The sequence below is a fragment of the Cadophora gregata genome (genome assembly GCF_030347475.1).
Source record: "Cadophora gregata isolate MNR1 chromosome Unknown scaffold_8, whole genome shotgun sequence".
Classification (NCBI taxonomy): Eukaryota; Fungi; Ascomycota; class Leotiomycetes; order Helotiales; family Ploettnerulaceae; genus Cadophora; species Cadophora gregata.
Genome location: NW_026695931.1, coordinates 1,948,178 through 1,970,994, shown reverse-complemented (window position 1 = coordinate 1,970,994; position 22,817 = coordinate 1,948,178). Strand labels below are relative to the sequence as shown.

The window sequence follows — 22,817 nt, the reverse complement described above, 5'->3', positions numbered from 1 at the left end:
CGTGATTGCAATGCAAATCCCCGTTGCCGTATCACAATGCCTAGGGGAGTAGGGATGATGGTGACAGCGGCGAGACTGCAGGAAACCGGAGGCGAAGCCAGAGAATGATAGACGCAGGGGTGATGGAATCTGGTTGGAGTGCAATAAAAACAACTTTTAACCAGACGTCTCTACTCGCTTGGCGACAACAAACCTTCCGGGGATGGAGCTTGCATGGGCACCTGATGAGAACTTGACCACGCCGAAATGGGACGAAAACGTTGAATCGAGAGCAGTTTCGAGAAGAGCTGCACTGGCCACACTGCACCTCGATGTTTCTGCTTTTTCGTGCCCAAGTGTGGAGCTGCGGAAACACTGTCACATGTTTACGACGCGGGACTGGACGTCGTGAGAGCAGGCGAAATGCAGCTCGGATTATACCCAGATGACACGGATCTCGTGAACCTTCTATTATCTCTGGTAGTACATTGGTACTAATGCCACTGCCGATGCGGCATCTTGCAACACCGGCCCGCAAACAGTCCGCCAATAGCACCAAATGTGGCCTTGCAACTTTGTTTCGACTTCACCCGTACACCCCACGGCGTTCATCATTTTACCCACCCAATTCAGCCATTACAACGCAATTAAGCAATGCCACCTCCCGAAGATGGCATCCACTAGATCCCTGACTTCCTTTTCTGGGCAATCTCGATACCACGGCGGGCCACAGACATTGAGCCTCCCTTGGCGACTTGGCCCTGCAGTCGATCATCTTGGCAGCAACGTCCTCTCAGATCGTGCTCCACAAGGTACATTCTTCCAAGACAATCGCACAAGCAAACACCTTACACTTTCGAGTCAAGGGCTATCTGGTACAAGTGCACCAGCCAGTTGCGCCTCAAGATAAGCTCAATGGGGAGAGATCGTCACCGGCAATATTGTGCGCAATCGTCTAGGTATTTCCCGATGATCTTGGCTGCGTGTGAGAATCGTGTGAAGCAGCGACTTCCTGTCAAAAGCTGCCTGTACCAAGTTACATGTGGTGTAACTCGGGGTTTCTCTATTTTCATCAACCACAGTCTGGGTATCTGCTGTCATTCGGAGTTTCTACATGTTTCCCCATTCCCCCAGACTCTCGTTATCTAGCGCGTGCTGGCACCCTTTGATATAATTCACCTTAACGAGCAAAGCACATTCTCGCCGTGGTTCAGTCAAAGTAAAACAACAAAACATTTCTGTTCTCAACAAAAACTATCATATCCTCATCACGAAAGTCTCATTCTGTCCACCATGACGGGCAAGTTCTCGGACAAAGACCCAGAGCGATGCGTCCATTATGCCAGGTTCTTTCAGCATCTCACTTTGCCTGAAGCAAATGGTATATTCTGGCTTCTGTTCATCTTCGTACGTCAATCCTCATCTTTCAAGTATTCTGTTCGCCATGAGCTCTGCTAACAATTGTCAGGTTCTAATTATGATGTGCATCAGCTCACTGCAACATCACAAGTAAGCACTCATCAACTGCCATTTTCTAGATCGATTCCACAACCATATCAACCCCGTTTAACGCCCCGTCATTAACATTATCTCAAGGTCCATCGCCCTCACCGAGCGTGATAAGTCCCTCCCACCCCGTGTCGTCAATTCCACCAGCCACAAACTCAAAAACAGGCGCCTCCGCGTCAAGATGCTCTCCATCGCCTCACTTTGCCTGATCCTCTCGGCAGCAGCCACGGTCTTCGAGTGCTTCGCACTCTTTAACATCGAGTTCTGTGATGGCGAAGACCTGATGCAAATGTACTGGGGCTTCTGGTCCGTCCTGCAAGTGGGCTCCAACATCGCTATTCTCGGCGTCATGGTGCAATTCTGGATCGTGTTGGGCGATGTCGAGACGCCATCCTGGGCCGTGGCGCTGGGGACGCCGGTGCTGGTGTTTGCCGCGTTGGGGTTCGTATTTAGAGCGATTGGCAAGAATGTTTGGGGGAAGTTTACGGGGAAGAGGGAGGAACGGGAGAAGGAGAGGAGGCAGTCGGATGATGAAGAGAGTGGTGTTGGCGGTGAGACGGATGATGATGGTGAGGGAGGGCAGGAGAAGGGCAGGGTCAACAGGTCGTTGAGTACTGCGTAAGTCATACCCTTCGTCCCACATGGCCTTTCAATGTAGTACCGAACATCAACTAACATAACATTCAGTCCAACGATAGTCAACGACGACTCTCGCTACGCCTCCCCATCGCCCCCACCAGGCGAAGCAAGCAACGACTCCAACAATAGTAGACCACAACCGTCTCCTCGCGGCCCTACGGTCTGGTCCCGCGACTTGCAATACCTACTCAGCTCTGTCGTGCACGGCGAGCATGATCAAAGTCCTCGTTAATTCCACATCCACCACCATCACCACGGTAGGCAAAGCCGAGGTCGAGAACATCACGGCACAGGAGCTCTTTCAGCACCGCGTTGAAGGGGCAGGGAGTCATCCGAATGTGCGGTTATTTGGGTCAGGCGTTCAAACTTCCTTCCTTCGTTTCGTTCTCATTATTTTCTTGATTTAATCTGATTTTGAAGGATGATATCATGCTTCTGCGGGAGCGGGCACTTTCATTACTTGTTTTAGCTAGTATTCTGCCGACCGACATAACTAGACGCATATCGTAGAAAGCGATAGATAGACCGCGATGGATCAATTGATGACTTACGACCCATTCCTGACCTCAAATGGTGTTTGTTTTGAGCGCCCGTGACTGATTGGTACATAGGTACAAATGTTTGTTGATACCCCTGAGCTGTAAACGATGTCTGGGTATTTACTCCTCAATATATACTAGGGTATAATAATATGATAGATGCAGCCAGCATCCTTGCCCAAATCCATCTCTTTCTTTGTACAATCATCATTTTCAACCCCGCACTAATCTAATCCGCCTCTACAACACCACATTCCCCACCGCCGTCTCCATCCAAAGCTTCGTATACAACCTATGCGCAAACTCAACATGGCTAGCCATCGGCCCCTTATCCGCCTTCCCCAACCCCTTATAAAACACACTCTTCAGCCTAAACTCCGCGACACCCTCATCCTTCTTAATCTCAACGCCCATCTCGAACAGGCCGTCCGAGCTTCTGACTCCTGTTTTTAAAGGAGAGTCTCCACAGCGGACTACGATCGCGGATGGTGTTTTAGAAACCACGACAAAGTGGTCCGTTATCTCGGTGCCGGGCTCGTAGGTTGAGGTTAGGAGGGAGGAGGTGTCCCAGAGTTGGTGGGCGGTGGTTGTGGAATTACGGTACTTCTTCTCGAGGAAGCGGCGTTGGTAGGCGTATCCTAATTAAATTCCGTTAGCATATGCCTCTTTGCAGATGAATTTGTGTCCTCTTCGAGTTAGATGTTGTGTTCGAAAAGAGGTTCCCAATTCCAATTCTCGCCTTGCCCAATCCCATCGCCACATAGCAGCCCACCCGCGAAGCATGAGCAGAAGAAATAGCATACCATAACCACCCCAAACACCTGCGCAGAACGCCTCCACCAATTTCCCCTCCTTCTCCAAAAGCTGCGGTTTGATCTTGCTCAATGCACATAGATCCTGCGTCGCAGGATTGCGATTCGGGTTATTGGTTTGGTATGCTGTGGAGGAGAAGATAGGATCGTTTGGCGTAATGGGGATGAACTTTGAGTTGCGAGTCCACTGTACATATCTGTTAGAAATTGATATTAAACCATTTGGGGCTCAGAAAATGTGAAGTAGATTGTTGTGTGACAGCTGGGTAACCAAGTGAAGCACGAGCTCAAGCTGTGTTAGAAGGTGGGGGAATGCGAGGTACGCGCGTGCACATCAGGACAAGCAATTGACTCACGAATGCGAATGCGCCGACACTGCCGGCTCCGCCTAGGACTGCTGTATTGAGGAGGGTACGGATGACACCCATTGTGTATATAATTCGAGGTTGTGTCGTTGATGAAGTAGGTTGAATATGGAAGGTTGGGAAGCTTTATCTCAGTAAATCAGACGCCTCGCTTGCTCTCTACGTGGACACCCCGACCTAACCTTATTAGGAAGGAGGTCTGTGCGTCCACAGTTGCGAGCTGCGAAGCGTCTAAGGGAAAATAGTGCTAATTTGTGTAGTCACGCAGCTAAATCGAGTTTCGATTTTCAGTTATATTAAGATATCTTAACGTATACTAATCAGAACACCTTTATATATACCATAAGACCTCAGTAACCTATTTCTCTATCTAATAATAGTATTTATATTAAGTATTAATTATTCCTTTAAGGAGAAGTATACCTGCTAAGGCTAAGGTATCGCTAGCGTTTACGCGGCAGACTGAAAATCGTTCTAGAATTACACCGGAATCAACTCTAGCATTTTAGAACTACAACCTCAATTAATAAGCTACAAGTTGTTCCTTAACAAGACAGGTAGTTAGAATAATTTCACGTTTACAGAATAAAAATCGGTCGAGTGCGTATCTAATAATTAAAAAGTAGGTGATATTTTAAGGAATTAAGCTAGAAATTATCCGGAATCGACTCTAGTATTTTAGAACTATAACCTTAATTAATAAGCTATAAAGTATTCCTTAATAAGATAGGTAGTTAGAACGATTCTACGTTTTGTTACGGACCTCTTGGCGCTACAGTTCAGTTAGCACCTATATAATAATAAAACTATCAGTGGTACTATAGGGGCATTAGTACTAACGAGGGAGCAGTACTATCGATAGGGTAGTACTAGCTAGGGAATAATACAGGATAAGCGAGTAGTACTACTATACACTTATACTTCGGTAGTAATAGTAACCTAGATCATAGTAGATAAGAGGTCACGTGATAAATCCCTGGATCCTTAGATCCCCTTATAGGAAAACAGATCCAGGGATCTAAGGATCTAGTATTCTAAGGGATCTAAAGTAAACGAAAGTTCTATATAAGACTAGCACGTCTGCTATTAGATAGGAGCTTCGTGCTTAACTTTAAATAGTATTCTGATACTTAGTAATTATCTTCCTATCTACGTGATACACTTACCTCTCGATTATTAGAGATCAACTGCAGCCTTCTGTATTTACAGCGAGTAAATACCGGACTGTTACACGTTTACAGAACAAAAATCCGTCGAGTGCGTATCTAATAATTAAAGAATAGGTAATATTTCCTTAAATCTTATAGAGAATACTTAAAAAGTTTAAAATAACTACTAATCTAAAGTACTTAAAAAATACCACAAAAGATAGAGAATTAGAAGAGCTTTTAAATAAGCTTTTAGTTATTAGAATCCTATTTATATAAGATATCGAAGTATTAATTCTAGTATTACCTTCAAAAAGTAGGATTTCCTCACTAAAGTAGCCGCGCGAGCCACCAAAGGAACACTATTTTCCCTTAGACCCTCCGGTGATTCCTAGCTGCTCTCGCCTTTAATTGGCTCGCTTAAAGGGGTAGGCAGCGAGTATCACCAAGGAGGGGCTGATTTACTGAGATAAGGGAAGCTGGGGGAGCTATCGGCGAAGTTTAAACTTATCGGCACGTGAAATCGGGTTCTGACGGCAATCTCTCGGCTAAGAACCCTCATTGTTAGGAGCTGTTGTAGAATTTCGAGCTCCTCGACTTGAGTTCTTCTTTTTAACTTCTTGAGGACATATTCATTATCAAAGTCACTTGTAATATATTGTCGATTCTAAATTTGCACTCTTTCTTTATCATTTACTACTGCAATGGATTCAACTCGCCTAACTACAATAGTAACTCCCAGCCAAATTCAATGTTTACTTACACATATCTCGGACCACAAGCGAGGATATGTTTTCTTATGTCTATTTTTGTGCAAAGAGAGTATTTTCAGTTGACCATTTTTCGCATTGATTTTCTTGTATATTGACAGGAAAAGCTTCAAAATCCTCAACGGGCTAATGGACTTTCCCAACACCATCCAAGCACACAAGGATCAATCAAGCACCGGCCTTCTCATCAAAGCAGAGCAACTTCCCCCAAGTCCAATCCCCTCTTCAACTTCTTCAATTTTTCATCCCTTAAACAACCCAGTCCAGCAAATCCTTCCTCCTCCTCTCCAAGCTCCCAGCAGCACTAGAACTCGCCCCAATCGCCCCATCCAAACTCCCACTCATCCCCTCCGTCTCAACATTCTGCCCAAAAGCATCACTGTTATTATGAATCACCAGCATCGCCCCATTTGCTCCCTCCCACTTCTTCACATCATACCTCCCACCATCACCTCTCCCCTCTCCTGTAATCCACCTCCCCCTCTCATATCTGCCATCAGTCCCTTGAAAAAGCTCTCCCTTACTCACAACAAACACATGCTTCTGATTGTCCAACGCAGTTTTGACGAGATCAAGAGCAGGTTTGTCGGCGTAGTTATTGAATCCAAAAATCCTCAGATTCTTCAGCTCGTTGCTCCCCGCCAAAACCTTAAGCGCGAGAATCCACAGCCTATTCAACAACTCCGCACCTACGGCTCCGGCAAAGATACTAGCCGGATCATACGTGTAGAGGTATCCCTGAGTGCAGAGGGCTTCAAGGGCAGAGAACTCGTTGCGCACAAGGTGGAAGGCAGTGGCGAAAAGTATCTCGAGAGAGAGCGTCCGAGAGTTGATTTTGACGTGCTGGTTGACGAGTTTCTCTTGGATGGTATCAGGAGTTGAGGTCGAGGAAGAAATAAGCTCCGACAGAAAAGCCAGCGCTTTCTCCAGGCTGAAGACTTTATTCCACTTCTTCCCAACAGCAGGCAACTTCCTCTCCCTCATCAAATGGAACACCAAATGCCGTCTCAAACTCTCATCATACTCCTCTCTCTTCTCATCATCCTGCTTCTCCTCCTTCCCTAGGACACTCCACTCGCTTTCCGCATCATCATTCAGATCCCTCCCCACCACCTCTCTGCCCCTCAACCTACACAACTCCATCATAACATCCGAGGACTCAAAATCCATATGGATCGACGCACTCATAACCACCGACCTCGTCATCAAGACCTTCGTCCCCTCCCCTACATGCTCACCCTTCTCAGTGGCAGCAATGGGAGGCGTAACCCGATGCCCAAACGAAAAGCAATAATCCCCCGCGGTCTCACATCTCGGCACGACCGGCACAACGAAAGTGTGCATCACGCCCTCCATATTGGTGATTTCCGCTCCGTCGACGAATTTCGCTGCTAGGGCACTACCCCGCTTGTTTCTCATTAGATGAGTGATGAGAGGTGGGGGGATGAATTCGGAGGCGGAGATTAGTGGTGGGGGGAGGAGGGATGATGGGGTGTTGCTGCTGCTTTTGATGGCTTGGAGGGAGAAGGTGCGGATGTTTTGGTTGTAGGGGATTGAGGAGATGTGTACATCTTCGGATGAGTGTGGGATTTCTTCTGCGGGCCATGGCCAGATTATTGAGGTTGGAGGGAGTTTGGAGGTAGGTATCTTCTTTAGTGAAGGGTCGAGAATGTTGGTACTTGGAGTGTCCGTATCGGCACTCATGTTATCGAAAATTTAGATTGTTCTTGAGAGTGGGGTAGTAAAGTCGTGATATCGATGGTCAGATTTCGTCGAAAGTTCGAGATGATTTTTTCTGGCTGGGAATGAGGATATTCTTATACCCCGCGGTATTTGATGATTTAAGTTCTTCAAGAATTCGATATAGGATGACTGCATTCATAAGGTATGGAGTCACTGACTGCCTGGCGTCCAAACCCAGCCACTCCTTGGCGGAATGCTGCCTGGCCATCTTTTAGCGAGCCAACCCTTTTGTCTCGATCTATTGACTTCGCCGCACAACCGCTGCTATTATCTTCAAGTACAATCAGATGTCTGAATAATTCTAGTGGTATCATCATAGAGGTCTCCCTTCATAATCAAACCAAACTTTTAAATAATCTTGTAAATATCCTAGAGACTTTAGATCTAGCCTCTTACCCAGCAAAGACCTCAGAATTGAATCCCAGCCTAAGACACATCTTCAAGCGAGACATAGTAACTAAGCCTCCAGCAGATTATCTCACGAAATCAGAATGACCCATATATGTTACAATTAGTGCAGATTCTCAACTCAATTGAAACGTCTTTCTCACCGCTGGTCACCTTAGCAACTCACAATACTGATCCATATCGTCAACAGATCTGAGAGTAGATATGCATCGTTTCAAAATCATCTCACACCACGATCTTCTTGTAAAGCTGGTGGAATGAAAGTTCGAGGCTCACATGATCGATTCTGCCCTCCCGGAGCTCAACTCGCTATCTAGGTAAGACACTGCCAAAAATAAATCATCCCGCCCCCATTTCCCCGCAATGCAACCAGACATCGAGCCTGATCTTTACCACCAACTAATCATCCGAAGTACTAAGAAAACCCCTACGAAAAGAGAAAAGAAACTGCATAGCAAAATACTTGTTGAGTAGCAAAGAAGGATTTGATGCGTGGAACAATGAGAAAGCTCGATCAGAAAACAGGAATGTCAAATCCATGAGACGCGGACATCTTACCTCACTCAAGCCACACTCCACAGAACGGAACAGCACCCCGCAATTTCCTGCCTTGAAAACACAACTTCCAACCTCTTCAATCCGGCCCGAATCCATCAATTCAAATAGGGCGAAGATCTATGGATCTAGAGCCAGATGCCCAATGCCCAAACGTAATTCCAGGGCGTACACCTGCAAAACGGCAAGAATCCCTCCAGGATCCACTTTGGCTCCTGTTGCCTATTTCCAGGCGTCGAAATGCTACGCGCCACCACCATCACCAGCGGCACAAATGCTCACTCCACGACCATTCATCTCGCAAGGCTCGCCATCTAGGCCCATTCTTCATAATGCACCGAGGTTGGGCATGTGTGCAGATAGACACAAGGCAGAACTTAGGGCGTTTTGCTAGCCTCGTCTGTGTTGATAGGTCGTGCGACCATTTGGATGGGTGAGGCAGACGAGGCAATCGTGGGTATATATGTGTTGCATCCCCAAATTGAGATTGCAAAGCCTCCTCGCTCCATTCCTCACCTGTTGTGGACCTGGACTGTCTTGCTTCTCTTTCCTTTTGCGCGGAGAGACCGAGGAGAGGTGCTAAATGGAGAACAGAACCTTGATCCAGTGATCGATGAGGAGTGGCGAGGTCGTGAGTGGGACGCTTGAGTCGTGCCAGTCGTCTCTGCTCAATCTCAGTGTACCTCTTATGTGTCGCCGGACCTCAGCAGGGTTTCCTTGGTTTGGGTAGAAATATTCCGCCCAGCTTTCATGGTGAGGCATAGATGATAGCCAAACTGGCTCACCGAAAGCGTACGCCTTGAATCTTTGGCTGGCCACGCGACTACGCGTAGTTTCAGGATAATGAATAAAATAGACGATCGACCTCAATACCCATGATGAGCTCGCCCGCCCTACCTGTATAATGATGTATCCCTGCTGGAGTGGCACTTTGCTCTCCTGGAACGGGCAACTTTAGTTAGCACTGCCCGCCTTCCTCTCGGACTATATACCTCGTCGGGGCCCTTTGAATCTTTGCTTTTCAGGTCTTCCAATCCCACACCTGCTCTTATATGGCAATTGAGATGCCTATCCCAAAGCTTAATTGAAATTTGCCCTTCTCAAGCTTCTGCCTAGCCCTCTCCGCCTCTCGCAAGGCTATGCCACCTATTGGACAAGACAAAAACCCGTGGATCATAGTGCACGAAATGAGGGTCGACGGCTGCCAAGGAGTTGGACTTCTGGATGAAGATATGTCGTCAGAAGATGACTATATCCTCGACGGAAGCAGCCGTCCCGAGTATGTGATAAGAAATGAGACATCGCCGGGCAATGGCCCTCTTTCATCGAACAACAACAAGTGAGTACATCATTTCAAAGCCGTAGATAGCACCGACTTACCTTGCCCAGAAACGCTCATATACATGACTTTCGCAGACCAGAAGCCCGGAATCCGTATGTAGTCTATTCATACACGACACCAAGCAGCGGCTTGGGTGGCACCCCTCGATCATCCGGGCCGTTTGGAGAAGAGAGCATGTACCGAAGCCCGTCGACTTTGCTCAGTGGGGCAGCTGGTCCGAATAAATCTTCCATAAACCTCAAAGACAAGAACCTTGGTATCCTGAAACGTCAGATTAACGGTCGAGAACCAGTCCCGGAGACTGAAGATGGGCTCCAACGAAGACAATGTCCCAGAAATGCATTACAGACGGAGAGGTCTGCGAAAATTGGACCAGCGACCAAGCGCTTGGAAGGAGACGCATCTGCCCATACATTAAGAGCACAGAATGCAGCATACAGCGGGCCAAATACACAGAACGCACTGGATTCATCAAGCGAATCCAGGGCGGAACATCGACAGATTGGTGACCAAAATAAGCCCCGAATTCGCAAGTCGAGAGACGACAAGGACGACGTTAGTGAAGACGAAAAGGAGAATTAGTTGGAAGAATAGTGTGTGACGACATCCTCAATCATGTATCACGGGCCCCGGCTCGTTATTCCTTTTGCTGTTGTGGCACTTTCGTTTCATTGTACCTGGTGGTTGAATTGTACTTTTCGGATCTGTTTGTAATATCAGGGATTGCATGGAAGTGCAGGAAGTAACAATACATGGCTGGCATAAGCGAAAGATTTAGCACAAGTGAAAGGGTCACTCGTTTGCATAAAATTCGGCGTACTTGAACACATTATTTGTAGCTCGATTTCGGATTAGGGTCGGATGGGCGAAAACAAGCACCTTTTAGCACCGAGACTGAATCATTCCTACGTTCTATCGCCAACGGTGAGCAAAACCAAAATGTTCCATAATCTTTGGGTGATTTTGCCATATTTCTGCCAACATTCGAGATCGAGGGTGGTTGTCAGTCTTGTGCTGTCAGGGAGTGGATCCGGTTGCATACCTAACATGGACCTTGTGACCAATGTGCTACGTGCAGTGCTGTCTTGCATGATCAGAAACTCCACAACGTGGGCTCAGCCAATAAACTATCCAAGATGACTTATGGGGTCCTCTATACTTCAATATTGGGCACTAACACATGAAAAAGTGTTGATGTGGCCAAATGATCTCGGTTGGAATCCTACGGCCAGCCTCGCATGGACCATGCAATGATATGCTCGGCTCGAGGTCCACCAACAAACTCAAACACTGTTCCTATTCGACAAAGGTCCCATAGCCGGGAGAAAGAACCGACATGTTCAGGCGAGGCTATCGTATGGAGCTGTTGGCGCGGCGTGCTGGCTTCCAAGTGAATTTGGAATCGCATACCTGACAGTCTGTACTATCCGGAAATGCCAGATTTTTAACCCCAGACGCCGGTTTATGCAGCTTTCCTAATCTCACGGTGGTTTTTCGTGTTTTTCGGCTCAATTCCGTCCGTTATTCTGTTGTACTACCACGCCGTGCTCTGATGCAGCTCATTCCATGTGAGGGAGGAGTACCAGGTGCCATCACTATGCGAATGACTGCAGTGAATGAAATATGTTGTTGAGTCTTCGTGGTCTGACTTTATCCGCATTGACACAAGAGTGTGCCGTATTAAAACTTGGGAACGTTCCCTTCTAGTCGGAATTCGATGATGCAGATATTCGGGGTTCGGCGGAGCTCAGGTGGCGCTCCAGGCGTTCGTATATGAGATTCTTTGCTGTTGAAAGCTGTATATTAGCCGAGTCTTTTTCAAGCTGTTTCCAGCATTTTGATCCTCGGCATGGCAAGATCGTGCGTTCTGATGATCGGTGCGGCCTTCTAAAGCAAGTTGACTTCGGCGACATGTATATTTTGGTACCCGTGGAAAATCATCTTGAATTCAACAAAACAAGAAATGTCGTTCCTGAGAGTACCAGTGACAGTAGCAGTGATAGTCTGCCCGAAATCAGCTTTCATTGGAAGTTCTCCCAGGACAACAGGTCAGTGTCCCAGCTATCTTTGCTCGCAAAAACTTGCCAACAAGCTCACAACACCAGACCACTCACCTCCTTAAGGGCGACCACAAAGTCCAACGAGCCCACTCAACTAAAGTACTGGACGAAAAAGCCTGAAAGAAACGAATGGATTGCGTATCAAATGTAGGGGTAGATATCATCAATGAGGACGGCTTGTAATGTGCTAAGATGGAGGAGGGCACGACTAGTACATGCACTCTGCAGCTGGACTCCAATGGACTGTAAGCAACATATCGATCTCAATATCTCGCGTATAAAATGCTTGTCTTTACATCGATGCAGAAAATGAGGACGAGGATGATGTTGCAAAGGAAGATGAAACACCTCAGCGTCCCCGACCTGAGCTAGTCCAAAACAAGCGAAAGCAGGTCCCCTTGTTCTTTCCTTCCTGGCTCACCATACCTAGGTACATACAATTCAATCCTCCCTGCTCTAGAAGAGCACGTGTAACTTGAAAGTATTAGAACGCCAATCCACATCTTTTCTCATATCAGCCACGCTCAGTTATTTTTCATAGCCATGGCAAGGAGCTATTCCATTCGTCTGGTGCAACTTAGGTACATACACAAATGCTTGCTAATCTCGCATGAACACCTGTACCGCTCATGGGAGTTATGAGTCTTCATAATGCATAATGGTACAAAGATGGCAAATTCCCTGACCATTCTCATCATCTTGAAGCATTCCCAAGTCATGCATGCCCTCCCTCAGCCCCCCTTCAGTCCATCCCATTCATTACCCCACCTCCAGATCTACCCACCCATCATTACCTCTCCCAAGAGACACCTGAACTCCAGAAATCGCCGAGCAAGTCCCATCCCATCCCATTCCAATGCACAGCATTCCGCCCTTATGTGCAACGTTCAAGGGGAGATTACAATCAATACCATAGCTTTTCAGGTCGACGAGAGCTCTAGATTACGGCAGGAATATCCGAAGCGGAAGAACTGCCACCATTGGAGTCCCTGGAGGGGCTGCGCAGGAAGCGAAATTTTTGACCGGAAGTTGTACCAATACCGACAGCACTCTCATCATCTGAGCCTTCGTTATGATTGCCGTTTGTGAGTCCTGCGCGTGGTGTGTTATCGAGATCGAAGCTCTCAGATCTGAGACGGGCTCGGCCGTAATCAACACTCTCCTCGTCGTCACTATCGCTATTCATGCCATTACGAGCACCATTTGCAGTTCCATACTGGGGTTCAGCATCCAGGTCGATGCTCGCTTGGTCGTGGGTATTGGAAGGGTATTCCTGATCGTCAGCTTCGTACTCAGAGTCAAGTTGAACTTCGGCGGCAGATGGCGCATTGCCCATATTGATGTCAGACTCGGGGACTTCCTGTCGGGTTCGAGGTAGATCTGGGTAAGGGTGATATCTGCCATTTTGCTGCATCTCCTCGTCTGAGTGATCATCTTCATCAAGTTGCTCCTCCCTTTGAGTTGCTGCGGCTGCCTTTGGTGTTGACGCCTCGGTAGCCATTGGCTCCTCATCAGAATCACTGTCATAAACTCGTTTTGCACTTAGGCGCTTCACGCTTTTCGACGTTCTGGCAGCCATGAGAGGCTTCTTAGCGACACGGGGAGACCGACCCTGGCTGCTCTTGACGGCTTCAAAAGCTGCACCAAGATCATCAGCAGACTCCAAGTGATCCGTAGCAGTTTCCTGACTCTCCTTCTGACCCGCTGCCTTCATGCGGGATCGGAACTTCTTAGGTGAATTCTTTGCGGGTGTGTGGTCATTGTCGCGGTCCATCTCAGAAAGCATAGCAGCCTTCTTGCCTTTGGCCAAACGGAGGCGTGCAGGCTTGGTGCTGGGTCCTTCACCATTGTCCACGCCCACTTTAGCACTAGAAGTTCTTCTCTTCTTGGCCCTCTTGAAAGCTTCGTTGCTGTCGTTCTCATCCATATCAAACTTGTTGTACCTGGAAGGCGAAAAGAATTTCTTGAAGCCTTGCGGTTCTCCTGGAGCAGCTGCTTCGTAAAGATCGATGAGAACTGACACAACATCCTGGAGTTTCATCTCATCGCTGTCGGGTATATGTTCCTTGAGGTTCCTGTAGCAAACATGCAAGGCCATCTTCTTACCTTTGAGGCCAAGCTCCTGTTGAATGGGAAGCCACGGAATTTTGCCTTCACTACCGGCCTTGCTCTCGCGAATTTGATAGAGCAGATCAAGTTTATCCCGAGCTTTCATCCTGCGGGCATTCCTTTCGGCATCCTCGAGACGCCAAGCTGCCGTAGATATGGGTTGAAAGGCGACTGGATCCTCGATACCTGCATCCTCTCGCTCTTGAATCTTCTTCCACTTGATACTGCATTGAAGACGACTTCTGGTGTGTCCCATCATGGCACTAGCTTTCACCCAGTCCAGCTTGATGTAATCATCTTCCCTGGCATCGTCAGGCTCTCTGTTCTCGTCCTCACGTATGCGCACCAGAAGTTCCTCCACTACGTCCCTCAATCTCTCTTCCTCTTCCTTCTCCCATGTAGCCTTTTTCTGGTTATCTCCACAGATAAGATAATTTCTCCATCGATCGCGGCAATCTTCCGAGAATCTATTGAGCTCCGCACCAATCTGCTTCCACTTTCCTGGATTTCTCTCATAGGCATCTCTCAGATCCTGATCTGCCTCTGCAGTCCACGTGCCACGAGCTTCAAAGTTGTGGAAATTGCGTCTGCAATGGTTCTGAACCTTTGTCTTCGGCACGTCTGGGACTTGTTCATACAAATAAGCCCAGAACTCCCTGGCGCTCTCTTTATTGGAGATTTGCCCTTGAACGATTGCGTTGAGATCAACCTCTCTCAGGTCATTATCTTCCCTATAGGTTTCTACAGCTTCAGCGATGGCCTTGACATCATCATCTGGAAGCCGGTGACCCTTTGATGCAGGAGTGGCCTGTGAGCTGGCAGGGGCTTTGGGTGTCCTAGACTTTGGAATCTTGACTTTCGATGCTGAGGATTTGGGAGTCGTGGATTTGATAGCTCGGCTAGCCACCTCGCTCTTCCGTCGTCGAGCGCTGTTGCCACTTCCATTGACTTTCGATGATTCTGCATCACCAATGGGAAGGCGTCGCTTACGTCGTTCAGTAGAAGTGGGGGCTTTTTGAGGTAATTCTGGTTCTGATTCGGGATGTGGTTGAGATGAAGGAGGAAGTTCGTAGGGATCTTTTGCTGGTGCGGGAATTACAACAGCAGCCAGTGGTCTGCGCGGGTTGACGGGCGTGAATGCAGGCGTTGGTCTTCGTTGCTGGCTGGAAGTATATGCAAGACTCGAAGCTGGGGCTTGCAGAATTGGAGAAGTGCGTTCCATATCCATCTGGCTTGCATACATGCTGGCAGCCTCTCGAGCAAGCAATGAAGCATCGATAGACACCGAAGGCGACCGATCGCGTGGCATTTCATCGCTCCCTGCCACAAAACCGTACGTAGTCAATTTGGGTGTGGTTTCTGCCGCTTTCTTTGATTTCTTGCGCTTGGAATTCGATTCGAGGGCTGTGTTCGAAGCTTTTCTCTTGCCCAAAGCTTTCTTGGACGGTCGTTCCGGCGCTTCATCGTCGTCATCCTCTGGGTCCGGATCTACCTGCCCTGTAGACCACGCATTGCTCTGAATTTGTGCCTCTGCTTCTGCGATGTCTTCTTGGGTTGGCTGAACTGGTGTGTCTGGTCTCGAGGAGTTGATCAGAGCAGGTGTGAGTGGTTGATGTAGAAGGGCCTCAGAGTCATCTTCGTCTTGTAGAGCAGCAATGCTTTCTTGAGATGGTTTTCGAGGAGACAATCGTGCCTTCTGCTTCGCCTTCTTGATCTTTTCGGCAAGGCTCAGCTCAGTTGACTGTGACCTCTGATTTGACGCAGATCCCTCCGAATCCACTGCACTTGTAGCTCGTTTTGTCTTTTTCTCCTTGCGTTTTGCCAATTGCTCCTTTCTAATCAGAGTCCGCAAGTCCTGGGTCTCCTCATCCACGGAAGCAGGTTCTTCAGGTATCTGAGATGCGAGTCCATTAGCTTCGTGGGTCTGGGCGTTCAGTTGCTTCTTCGAGGAGCTTTTTGACTTTTTGGGTCTCTTTGCTTTGGGCGTCTCCGTAACCTGCTTTGTGGCAGGCTCGTCGCCAAATAGACTCATCATAGTCCTGGATAGGTCTGGGGAAACAAAACTTCGATCTGCCTCTGCAGCCACAGCTTTGTTTGCCCCTCTATCGTTGATTCCTTGCGCCTCGGTTTCCTTGCCCATGACGGAGGACTCCATGGCGGAGGAATCCAGTGCAGAAGAATCCCGCTTCTTTTGCTTCTTCTTCTCTTTCCTTTTCTGGTTCTTTATACGGCGCGCGTCGATGGTGTCCTTGCTCTTGTTCTTTTTCGTCCCACTGCTCTTCATCGCGCTCGAACTGGCAAGCTCTCCATTGACCGCCTTGGATGTTTTGTTCACGAAACTGCTCGGAGGATCCATTGCGCCTGTGCCTGCATCTGCGTGTGCTCGCTCGTCTTGATCTTGGGTTTGTAGGTGTTGGTCGTCCTCAAAGTTCGGGAGATCTCTTTGCGCATCTGCAGAAAAATTACAGCCAGGTTAGCGACCGGAGATCATGCACAGCAGCACAAAGAATAAACAGCAACAGAATGTAGACATCAATCGAAAGGCGGAGAGAGGCGCACACAGCGTAAACAAAAAAGTCTTTGCAGCAAAAGTGTGAAAGTTCACGCTGATGGCCCCGCATCCCAGCCCCCTTCTCCAGCTTGCTGCACACTCTCACGCGCAGCAGCTCCACAAAGAACAAAGTACATACCAGAATCCAATTCCTCGTCTTGTTCCTCTTCCTTGACGACGTTACTGGAAGTCGGGATAGAGGACGAGAAAATGCCCTTGATCATTCGAATCATGGTGCATTGTTGTCTGGGGAAGCTCAAGGGGAAAAGAAAAGGAGGCAGCTCGAAGGTGAAGTTCTGAGCGCAGCTGAGACGATGAGTGGATTTACTGTAGAGTTTTGGAAGTCACGTCCAGTCGCGTCGCGGGCGGGCAGGGAAGGCGCGCAGGCGCGATAAGAACCCGGAAGAGATCTGAACGGGGCGGGTTCCACTCCACCCGCTGAAATGATAGCCTGGGATTCGAGGCGTGAAGTACAGCAGCCGAATGTCAACAAAAATATGGACACGCACGCAATAAGAAAGTGAAGGCAGAGAGATAAAAGCACAGCAGATGCCCGAACGTTACAAAGATACTTGGATTTCATTGTTGGTTTTCAATGAACTACTAACTTCCATTTTTGTAAAAATTTACGAGCAACAGCAGCCCTGTATCAGCGAAGGGCATGCAATGGAGGTTGACCTTACTTAATATGTAACAATACTTCAATATTACGGTGAGTTATATTTCATTGTCGGTTTTGCTGATCAACTACCAGACAGCAGTACCATGTAACTCCACAGAAACGACAGCATGATAACTAAGTCCTCTTCCGCAGGTGCTCAGCTCCTCTTCCAGTCCCTCCCTCACAACTCTCAAGCAAAAACACTCCCAGTCACTACACTACAACAGCCCAAGCCACTTTTCGAATCCTCAATTCTAACGCCCCCAAACAACAGTCTTACCATAAGTCTTATGATCAACCTGCACCTCCCTCCTTGCCACCACAGTCCTCTTCTTAACCTTCTTCTCGACCTCATCAACATCAACACATCCGTCCACGTCTTGGCCCCCACAAAGCGGCAACAAAGTCTTGGTTCCCATATCACAGAAGAGACCTTCGGATTCCGAGACAAAGTCGGGTCCCCAGGACGTAGCCGATGTGCAGAGGTCCTTGGCAGAATGTTGCGTGATGTTGGAGACGACGAGGCGAGATTCCATCCATTCTGGGCGAGGCTTGAGACCGGATCTTGCCTTTTGAAGGGAGCGTTTTCCAGATGGTTTATCTATTCGCACACCACACATCAGCAATCGAACGACCAGACATCCACTACAGCAGCAAACACCACAAAAGAAGAGGAGACAAAAAAGATGAAGCACAAACCATTAATCGGTCCCGTATCCGTCCCCCAAATCGTAGCCGTACAGCCAGCCCCATTATTAATCGTATTAGTCGACTCCTCGCCGTACGCCAAGGTCCTAAACTTCATTGCGGCACTCTTGATATCATTCGTATGATCACCATCCAACCATGAGCAATGCGGAATAAACTTATTCTCCTCAGTCTGGGGTCCATCCTTGTCGATATACCCCGCGAACTCGGCCTGCTCGTACCAATTTTCACCGCAGCTGTAGCCGACGTCGCCGGTCCAGCGTCCGCCGAGGGTCTCGTCCTTTTGAGCGACGGTCACCCAGGCGATGCAGATGGCGTCGTCGCCGCCGGAGAGGCCGACGAATTCGGCGCGGGTGCCGGGTGAGGACTGGTCGACGGTGATGGTGGGCGCATCGCCGGCGGCGATGTCTTGACCGGCGCCTTGGCCGAGATAGTTGTTGTTGATATCCCAAGCGTAGACGGCTGCCAGGTTTCCGTTCTATTTCAGCGAGGGAACAGATATCAGCAAAAGTCGAACTCAAGACCGCTTCCATGTCATGTGATCGAGACTGATCAGGACTTGGAGGTTGAGGGCTTACCAGTTGACCTTCATCGTCGCCTTTCTCAAGACCAACTTTGACTCGGAGAGTTGCTCCCTCGGGGAGGTCACCGCCTGGGAGGTTGTCTTGGATGAAACCGATGATGCCGAGGCCACCGCTGAGAAGTCCGATGCCGTCAATAAGTGCTGCAGCCATGTTGCTGGACTTTCAAATGAAGTGATTGAGTGTTTTGGGAAAGATTAAGAAATGCTGGGAGATGTTGTTGATCTGATCTGTGTTGTGTAGACTGGTTGTTTTTAGGGGAGCTTTTGTGGTGTTTATATACTTTCTCCTCCACACATAAATCCTCTTCGTCTTGTTGCTTTCCATTGTATACCGCACACTGTTCTATGTGCAGAATTCATCACGTCACATCTTCTCAACTCTCATCGTCGATCTCAACGATGCGCACTCCAGTAATCCTCCACGAATTGAATGACGTTGATATCTCACTGTGCCGTACACCATACAACGTAACTAATTCCTACATGCAAATATCCCACGCAAACCAATGCAAGAAACTCCCATTCTAAATCACGATTTCTGTCAGCCGTCAAGATCGATTTGTTTACCTGCTCGCTTAAACCCTGCAGCAGCTACGCCTCTTTCTCCCAAGACTTTGGGGCCGAAATCTGACATCCTAATGCTACGGCACTTGCACCGATCGTCAAAGTACACTCTTCATCAAGCAGCGGCACAGGATGTAGGCGGTTCTCACCGTAAGATGGCCTGTAGGAATAGTTGAAGGTGAGAATGCCCGCTGCAGCCAAGACATCGGGCTCGTTCACGTGTTGAGTACCTAGTGCCGCGGCTGTGAGTTTAGGAACATGGCATTTGGGCTGGTTTCAAATTTCAATGGGGAAGGATGACCTGAAAAGCATGATCTGCATATCACGTATGAATACGACCCTATGTACCGAGTGTACGAATAAGCTCACTTGCACGAGGAAGATATTATTCGGATTGGGTGTTTACAGAGAGCTGCCTTTTTCGGCGTCCAATCGCTCCACGAGTCATTTATGGGGTTTTCTGAGCAAGGAATTATCACTCTATCTCAGTTCCAAATCTTTGTGCAAACCAATTGATAGAAACGTGGGTCAAGAGTGCCTCATACAAGGCTGCCGTACGAGAACCAGATGTAACAGCATGCTGCAGCCAAGTACTAATCGAATAGATCTGACCAAACAATCACCGGATAGGAACTGAACTTAAAAATCGAGATCTAAAAGTCCATGCATAACCGTATTTACCCACTGCGCCAGGAGTAAGTTTCCATCCAGTCAACATCCTTTCTCCCAAGACCGCCTGCTCTTCGCCGAGTATCGAAGCAATCGAAGCAATGCCAAATCAGGCAGTTGGAGCTTAGCAACCTCTAAGTTCTACAACGAAAATACTCTAGTCTCTCGGTCAGTCAGGATACGTCCGAAACCCGTTTCAAATCAAATGATTCGAGTGAAGAACGAGCAGCACTTTCTCATTGGCGTGTATATCTCTCAACTCTGACACACATACACACACAATAAATTCAACTCTCACACCAATCTTCCATCCCAGTGCAGATTAGGATTTTACTTCAAAAGAGCGTAACATCGCGCTCTCGCATCAAATCCGATTCATCAATCAGCCCTGTCCTGTAAATTCAGCCTATCTAGCATACAGATCACCGCGCCTTGCGGCCCTGCCACACCCAAATACAGATCATCAATCCCTCATTCAATCAACTAACAACTCCCATGGTGCGCTAATTCGCACGGAGCTATCCCCCGTCGTTGAAAGTAAGATGTGAGATGTAAGATGTAAGATTCCGATCACATAACTTTCCTTCCGCCCCGCCCGTTCCGCTGCATTCCTTCCCTCCCCTGTCGGCTACCTTACTTAATTTACTACTCAGTGTGCTGCAAGTAACTTCGTCACAGTAGGTAAGGTAAGGTTACTGCGCCGCATGTGCATGGGGAGGGAGGGTGAGGTGGTATTCGGTAAGGTTTTGCCAAGCCCGACAGACTGGTAGGTACTAGGCAAGCAGTATTGAATTACCCGGCTGGACTACTCCGCTGATGTTGATCGCTCGATTTGGCAGCTCTGATACCGTTTGTGTCTGTAGGATTGACTAAATTCAGGATCCCAAATTCTTGGTTTGGTTTTGTGGGTTGAGTGGTAGAGGGGTGATGATCGAGAAGGATTTGGGCGGCTCGATCGCTTGTTCAGGTACCTGGGTTTTTGGATTGACTTGCCTCGGTACTTACAGAGTAATAGATACCAGTTAAGAGCTAACCTGGTCATTAGTTTCTTAGGAAAATGAGACAGCAAACAGTCTTTGACGAAAGAGCAATAACAGAAAGATGGTATTGCCGTTCTTCTTCGTGTGTGGCTTCCTAGCTAGAGCTCCCCATTGGTGCTGATCTACAGGCACCTTTTTCAACTCATGTCCTCGACGTTCATCCCACAGTAGCCTCCTATGAAAACCGTTGTATACAATCAACTAGTTCGGAAGATTTACCCAGGGAAATCATCTGTGCCGCACTATCAGGCTCGTGTTCGCAAGTAGAGACGCTTTTAGTTCAGTATTCATGCTCCATACTACATCTTGAGAACTTATGATTGCATCAGTGGCGTTGCGGGGGCGAAAGGTGCCATGTTCTGTAGTTTCGTGTAGCCGCAATAGGAATGTCACTTTACTGCACTTGTCCATCTCGAAGATACCTACATGTTATTCCCTCCTAGACAGGACATCCGTTGTCCCAAAATCTTACGGTTCCATGGTGTCTACAGGTCTAGAGCCCAAGCCTTCAATTCTTGTTTCAAAGGTTACTAGTCCATCTTCAAAGTTCAGAACTTCGATCTCTCCATCACAGGGAGAAATATACTACGCCTCAATTCTGCATTTCCAAGCACCGTGAAAGGACCGTGAAAATGTCACTGTGATCTAGATATTGTAACTGATCGAAGATCTTTGATTCCTTTACTCGCATTGCAAGTCCGGTAAAGGCAATGGCATCCTATCATTGGAAAGAGACTCGGAGATCAATGACGACGATGACTGAGATTCTCACTTCTGACACCTTGCCACTCCTTTTAGAAATTCAGGACAGGATAGAGCCGAATGCAGTCGATGAGAGTGACATGAAGTGCTGCGCCGGCTTGTCTTTCGTCATGGACTCGGCGGTCCGATGAGAAGATGGAAGTTGGAAGTGTATATAAAGACCCACAGGATTTGCAGGAAGAGCAGCAGATCAGCTCAGCACCATATACTCTCCATTCCACAGCAAGACAGAAGTCTCTTTATCCTGCACATCAAATCAAAACATCTCCATATTCCAACCAACTCCCATCAACATGCGTTTCCAACTCGTCCTCCTCTCCCTTGTGGGACTCGGCTGCATTTCCGCCCTCGCAACACCCGTCTCGCCCCTCCAAGTCCGTCAAAACGACGTCCCACCATGTCAAGATGGAGGCGGAGATCCAGTCAACGAGGCTTACGATACAGGTTCGTTGAAAAGCACCTCCCTACCCGACAACTCAAACACTCATCATAGAAACCTGAAAGTACTGACAATACATGTCCAATTCCAGCTGCGGACTGTCAAGATCACTGCTTCTTGAAGGAGAACGCTGATGGTGACAATAAGGGTGGCATTTGCAAGGGTCTTTGTATCAACGTTGGGCATCCAGCTCCCATTTTCCAGTGCAGATGTAAGTACTGCGGGACCTTGGAGTCTGAAAAGGACACTTTACTGACACTATATATAGCGAAGGGAACGATCGACTAAGCGGGTAGAGACGTAGTCAGAGGATGGAACTCGGGAGTCGGGATCAGATTCTGCGTGCGGACTTGTTATCAGTAGTTAGGGTTTTTGTTTTGAATCTAAGTTGTAGGTAGCTGTAGCTGGGGAGAATCGAAATGCAGTTTTGTCAATTGAATAATGCCATTGTCAAATTTGAGATTCTGGCTTGATTGGACCATGTCAAGCTCGTACAAGCTATCTCGGAAGGGGAGTTCTATAATTAAGCTTAAATGCCAAGCTGCTGATCCCTACTCCATTCCACCGGCTGATCGTATCAACATTTCCAACCGACGATGAAACCTTCCCAAATAAGCGTAGTCTCCCCCCAAGTAGACATGAACAACCACGGGATGAGAATTATGCGGCACAGCAAAGTCAAATCTACCTACTAAGTAAGATCTTAGTTCTCTTATGGCCCTTTTACCGGGTTTGTTGACATACGAGCGAAGCTAAGATCTTCAAGTGCCGGGAAGGGGCTGTTCAGCTTCTGTCACAACTTGCCTCGCTTCGCCTCTTTGGCACTGATCTGCGTCATTCTGCATCGCAGAGTAGTATTACC

The 22,817-nt window shown here is 48.0% G+C and overlaps 8 protein-coding genes across 8 annotated transcripts; 4 read left to right on the top strand and 4 right to left on the bottom strand.

Annotated features, from left to right (window-relative positions):
- Positions 1–1,272: 1,272 nt before the first annotated feature.
- ONS95_014170 (uncharacterized protein) lies at positions 1,273–2,359 on the top strand (the record flags this gene model as incomplete). The annotated part of the gene is made up of 4 exons (XM_058507824.1): positions 1,273–1,386; positions 1,448–1,488; positions 1,576–2,106; positions 2,176–2,359. 4 exons carry the CDS (start codon positions 1,273–1,275, stop codon positions 2,357–2,359), a joined length of 870 nt encoding a protein of 289 aa, XP_058356995.1.
- Positions 2,360–2,759: 400 nt separating this feature from the next.
- ONS95_014169 (uncharacterized protein) lies at positions 2,760–4,041 on the bottom strand. Its single transcript, XM_058507823.1, has 3 exons — positions 3,835–4,041; positions 3,470–3,665; positions 2,760–3,304 (listed from the first exon to the last, which is right to left on the bottom strand). Exons 1-3 carry the CDS (start codon positions 3,904–3,906, stop codon positions 2,907–2,909), a joined length of 666 nt encoding a protein of 221 aa, XP_058356994.1. The 5' UTR covers positions 3,907–4,041; the 3' UTR covers positions 2,760–2,906.
- A 1,687-nt stretch (positions 4,042–5,728) lies between these two features.
- On the bottom strand, positions 5,729–7,646 carry ONS95_014168 (uncharacterized protein). Its single transcript, XM_058507822.1, has one exon. The coding sequence runs from the start codon at positions 7,463–7,465 to the stop codon at positions 6,011–6,013; it is 1,455 nt and encodes a 484-aa protein (XP_058356993.1). The 5' UTR covers positions 7,466–7,646; the 3' UTR covers positions 5,729–6,010.
- An 804-nt stretch (positions 7,647–8,450) lies between these two features.
- On the top strand, positions 8,451–8,861 carry ONS95_014167 (uncharacterized protein; the record flags this gene model as incomplete). The annotated part of the gene is made up of 1 exon (XM_058507821.1): positions 8,451–8,861. One exon carries the CDS (start codon positions 8,451–8,453, stop codon positions 8,859–8,861), a length of 411 nt encoding a protein of 136 aa, XP_058356992.1.
- A 745-nt stretch (positions 8,862–9,606) lies between these two features.
- On the top strand, positions 9,607–10,391 carry ONS95_014166 (uncharacterized protein; the record flags this gene model as incomplete). Its single annotated transcript, XM_058507820.1, has 2 exons — positions 9,607–9,806; positions 9,857–10,391. 2 exons carry the CDS (start codon positions 9,607–9,609, stop codon positions 10,389–10,391), a joined length of 735 nt encoding a protein of 244 aa, XP_058356991.1.
- Positions 10,392–12,806: 2,415 nt separating this feature from the next.
- REB1 (RNA polymerase I enhancer binding protein) lies at positions 12,807–16,762 on the bottom strand (the record flags this gene model as incomplete). The annotated part of the gene is made up of 2 exons (XM_058507819.1): positions 12,807–16,429; positions 16,669–16,762. 2 exons carry the CDS (start codon positions 16,760–16,762, stop codon positions 12,807–12,809), a joined length of 3,717 nt encoding a protein of 1,238 aa, XP_058356990.1.
- Positions 16,763–17,444: 682 nt separating this feature from the next.
- Positions 17,445–18,632, bottom strand: ONS95_014164 (uncharacterized protein; the record flags this gene model as incomplete). Its single annotated transcript, XM_058507818.1, has 3 exons — positions 17,445–17,791; positions 17,890–18,376; positions 18,477–18,632. 3 exons carry the CDS (start codon positions 18,630–18,632, stop codon positions 17,445–17,447), a joined length of 990 nt encoding a protein of 329 aa, XP_058356989.1.
- Positions 18,633–21,718: 3,086 nt separating this feature from the next.
- Positions 21,719–22,379, top strand: ONS95_014163 (uncharacterized protein). Its single transcript, XM_058507817.1, has 3 exons — positions 21,719–21,960; positions 22,047–22,166; positions 22,224–22,379. Exons 1-3 carry the CDS (start codon positions 21,810–21,812, stop codon positions 22,241–22,243), a joined length of 291 nt encoding a protein of 96 aa, XP_058356988.1. The 5' UTR covers positions 21,719–21,809; the 3' UTR covers positions 22,244–22,379.
- The last annotated feature ends 438 nt before the right edge of the window (positions 22,380–22,817 follow it).

Excerpts from the sequence above, each read along its gene's own strand:
- ONS95_014168 (XM_058507822.1), bottom strand. The coding sequence starts at position 7,465 with ATGAGTGCCGATACGGACACTCCAAGTACCAACATTCTCGACCCTTCA.
- ONS95_014163 (XM_058507817.1), top strand. The coding sequence starts at position 21,810 with ATGCGTTTCCAACTCGTCCTCCTCTCCCTTGTGGGACTCGGCTGCATT. Across the intron at positions 21,961-22,046 it reads CAACGAGGCTTACGATACAG|CTGCGGACTGTCAAGATCAC; the intron begins GTTCGTTGAAAA and ends GTCCAATTCCAG. Across the intron at positions 22,167-22,223 it reads TCCCATTTTCCAGTGCAGAT|CGAAGGGAACGATCGACTAA; the intron begins GTAAGTACTGCG and ends CACTATATATAG.
- ONS95_014169 (XM_058507823.1), bottom strand. The coding sequence starts at position 3,906 with ATGGGTGTCATCCGTACCCTCCTCAATACAGCAGTCCTAGGCGGAGCC. Across the intron at positions 3,666-3,834 it reads GTGTCGGCGCATTCGCATTC|TGGACTCGCAACTCAAAGTT; the intron begins GTGAGTCAATTG and ends AGATATGTACAG. Across the intron at positions 3,305-3,469 it reads AGGTGTTTGGGGTGGTTATG|GATACGCCTACCAACGCCGC; the intron begins GTATGCTATTTC and ends GAATTTAATTAG.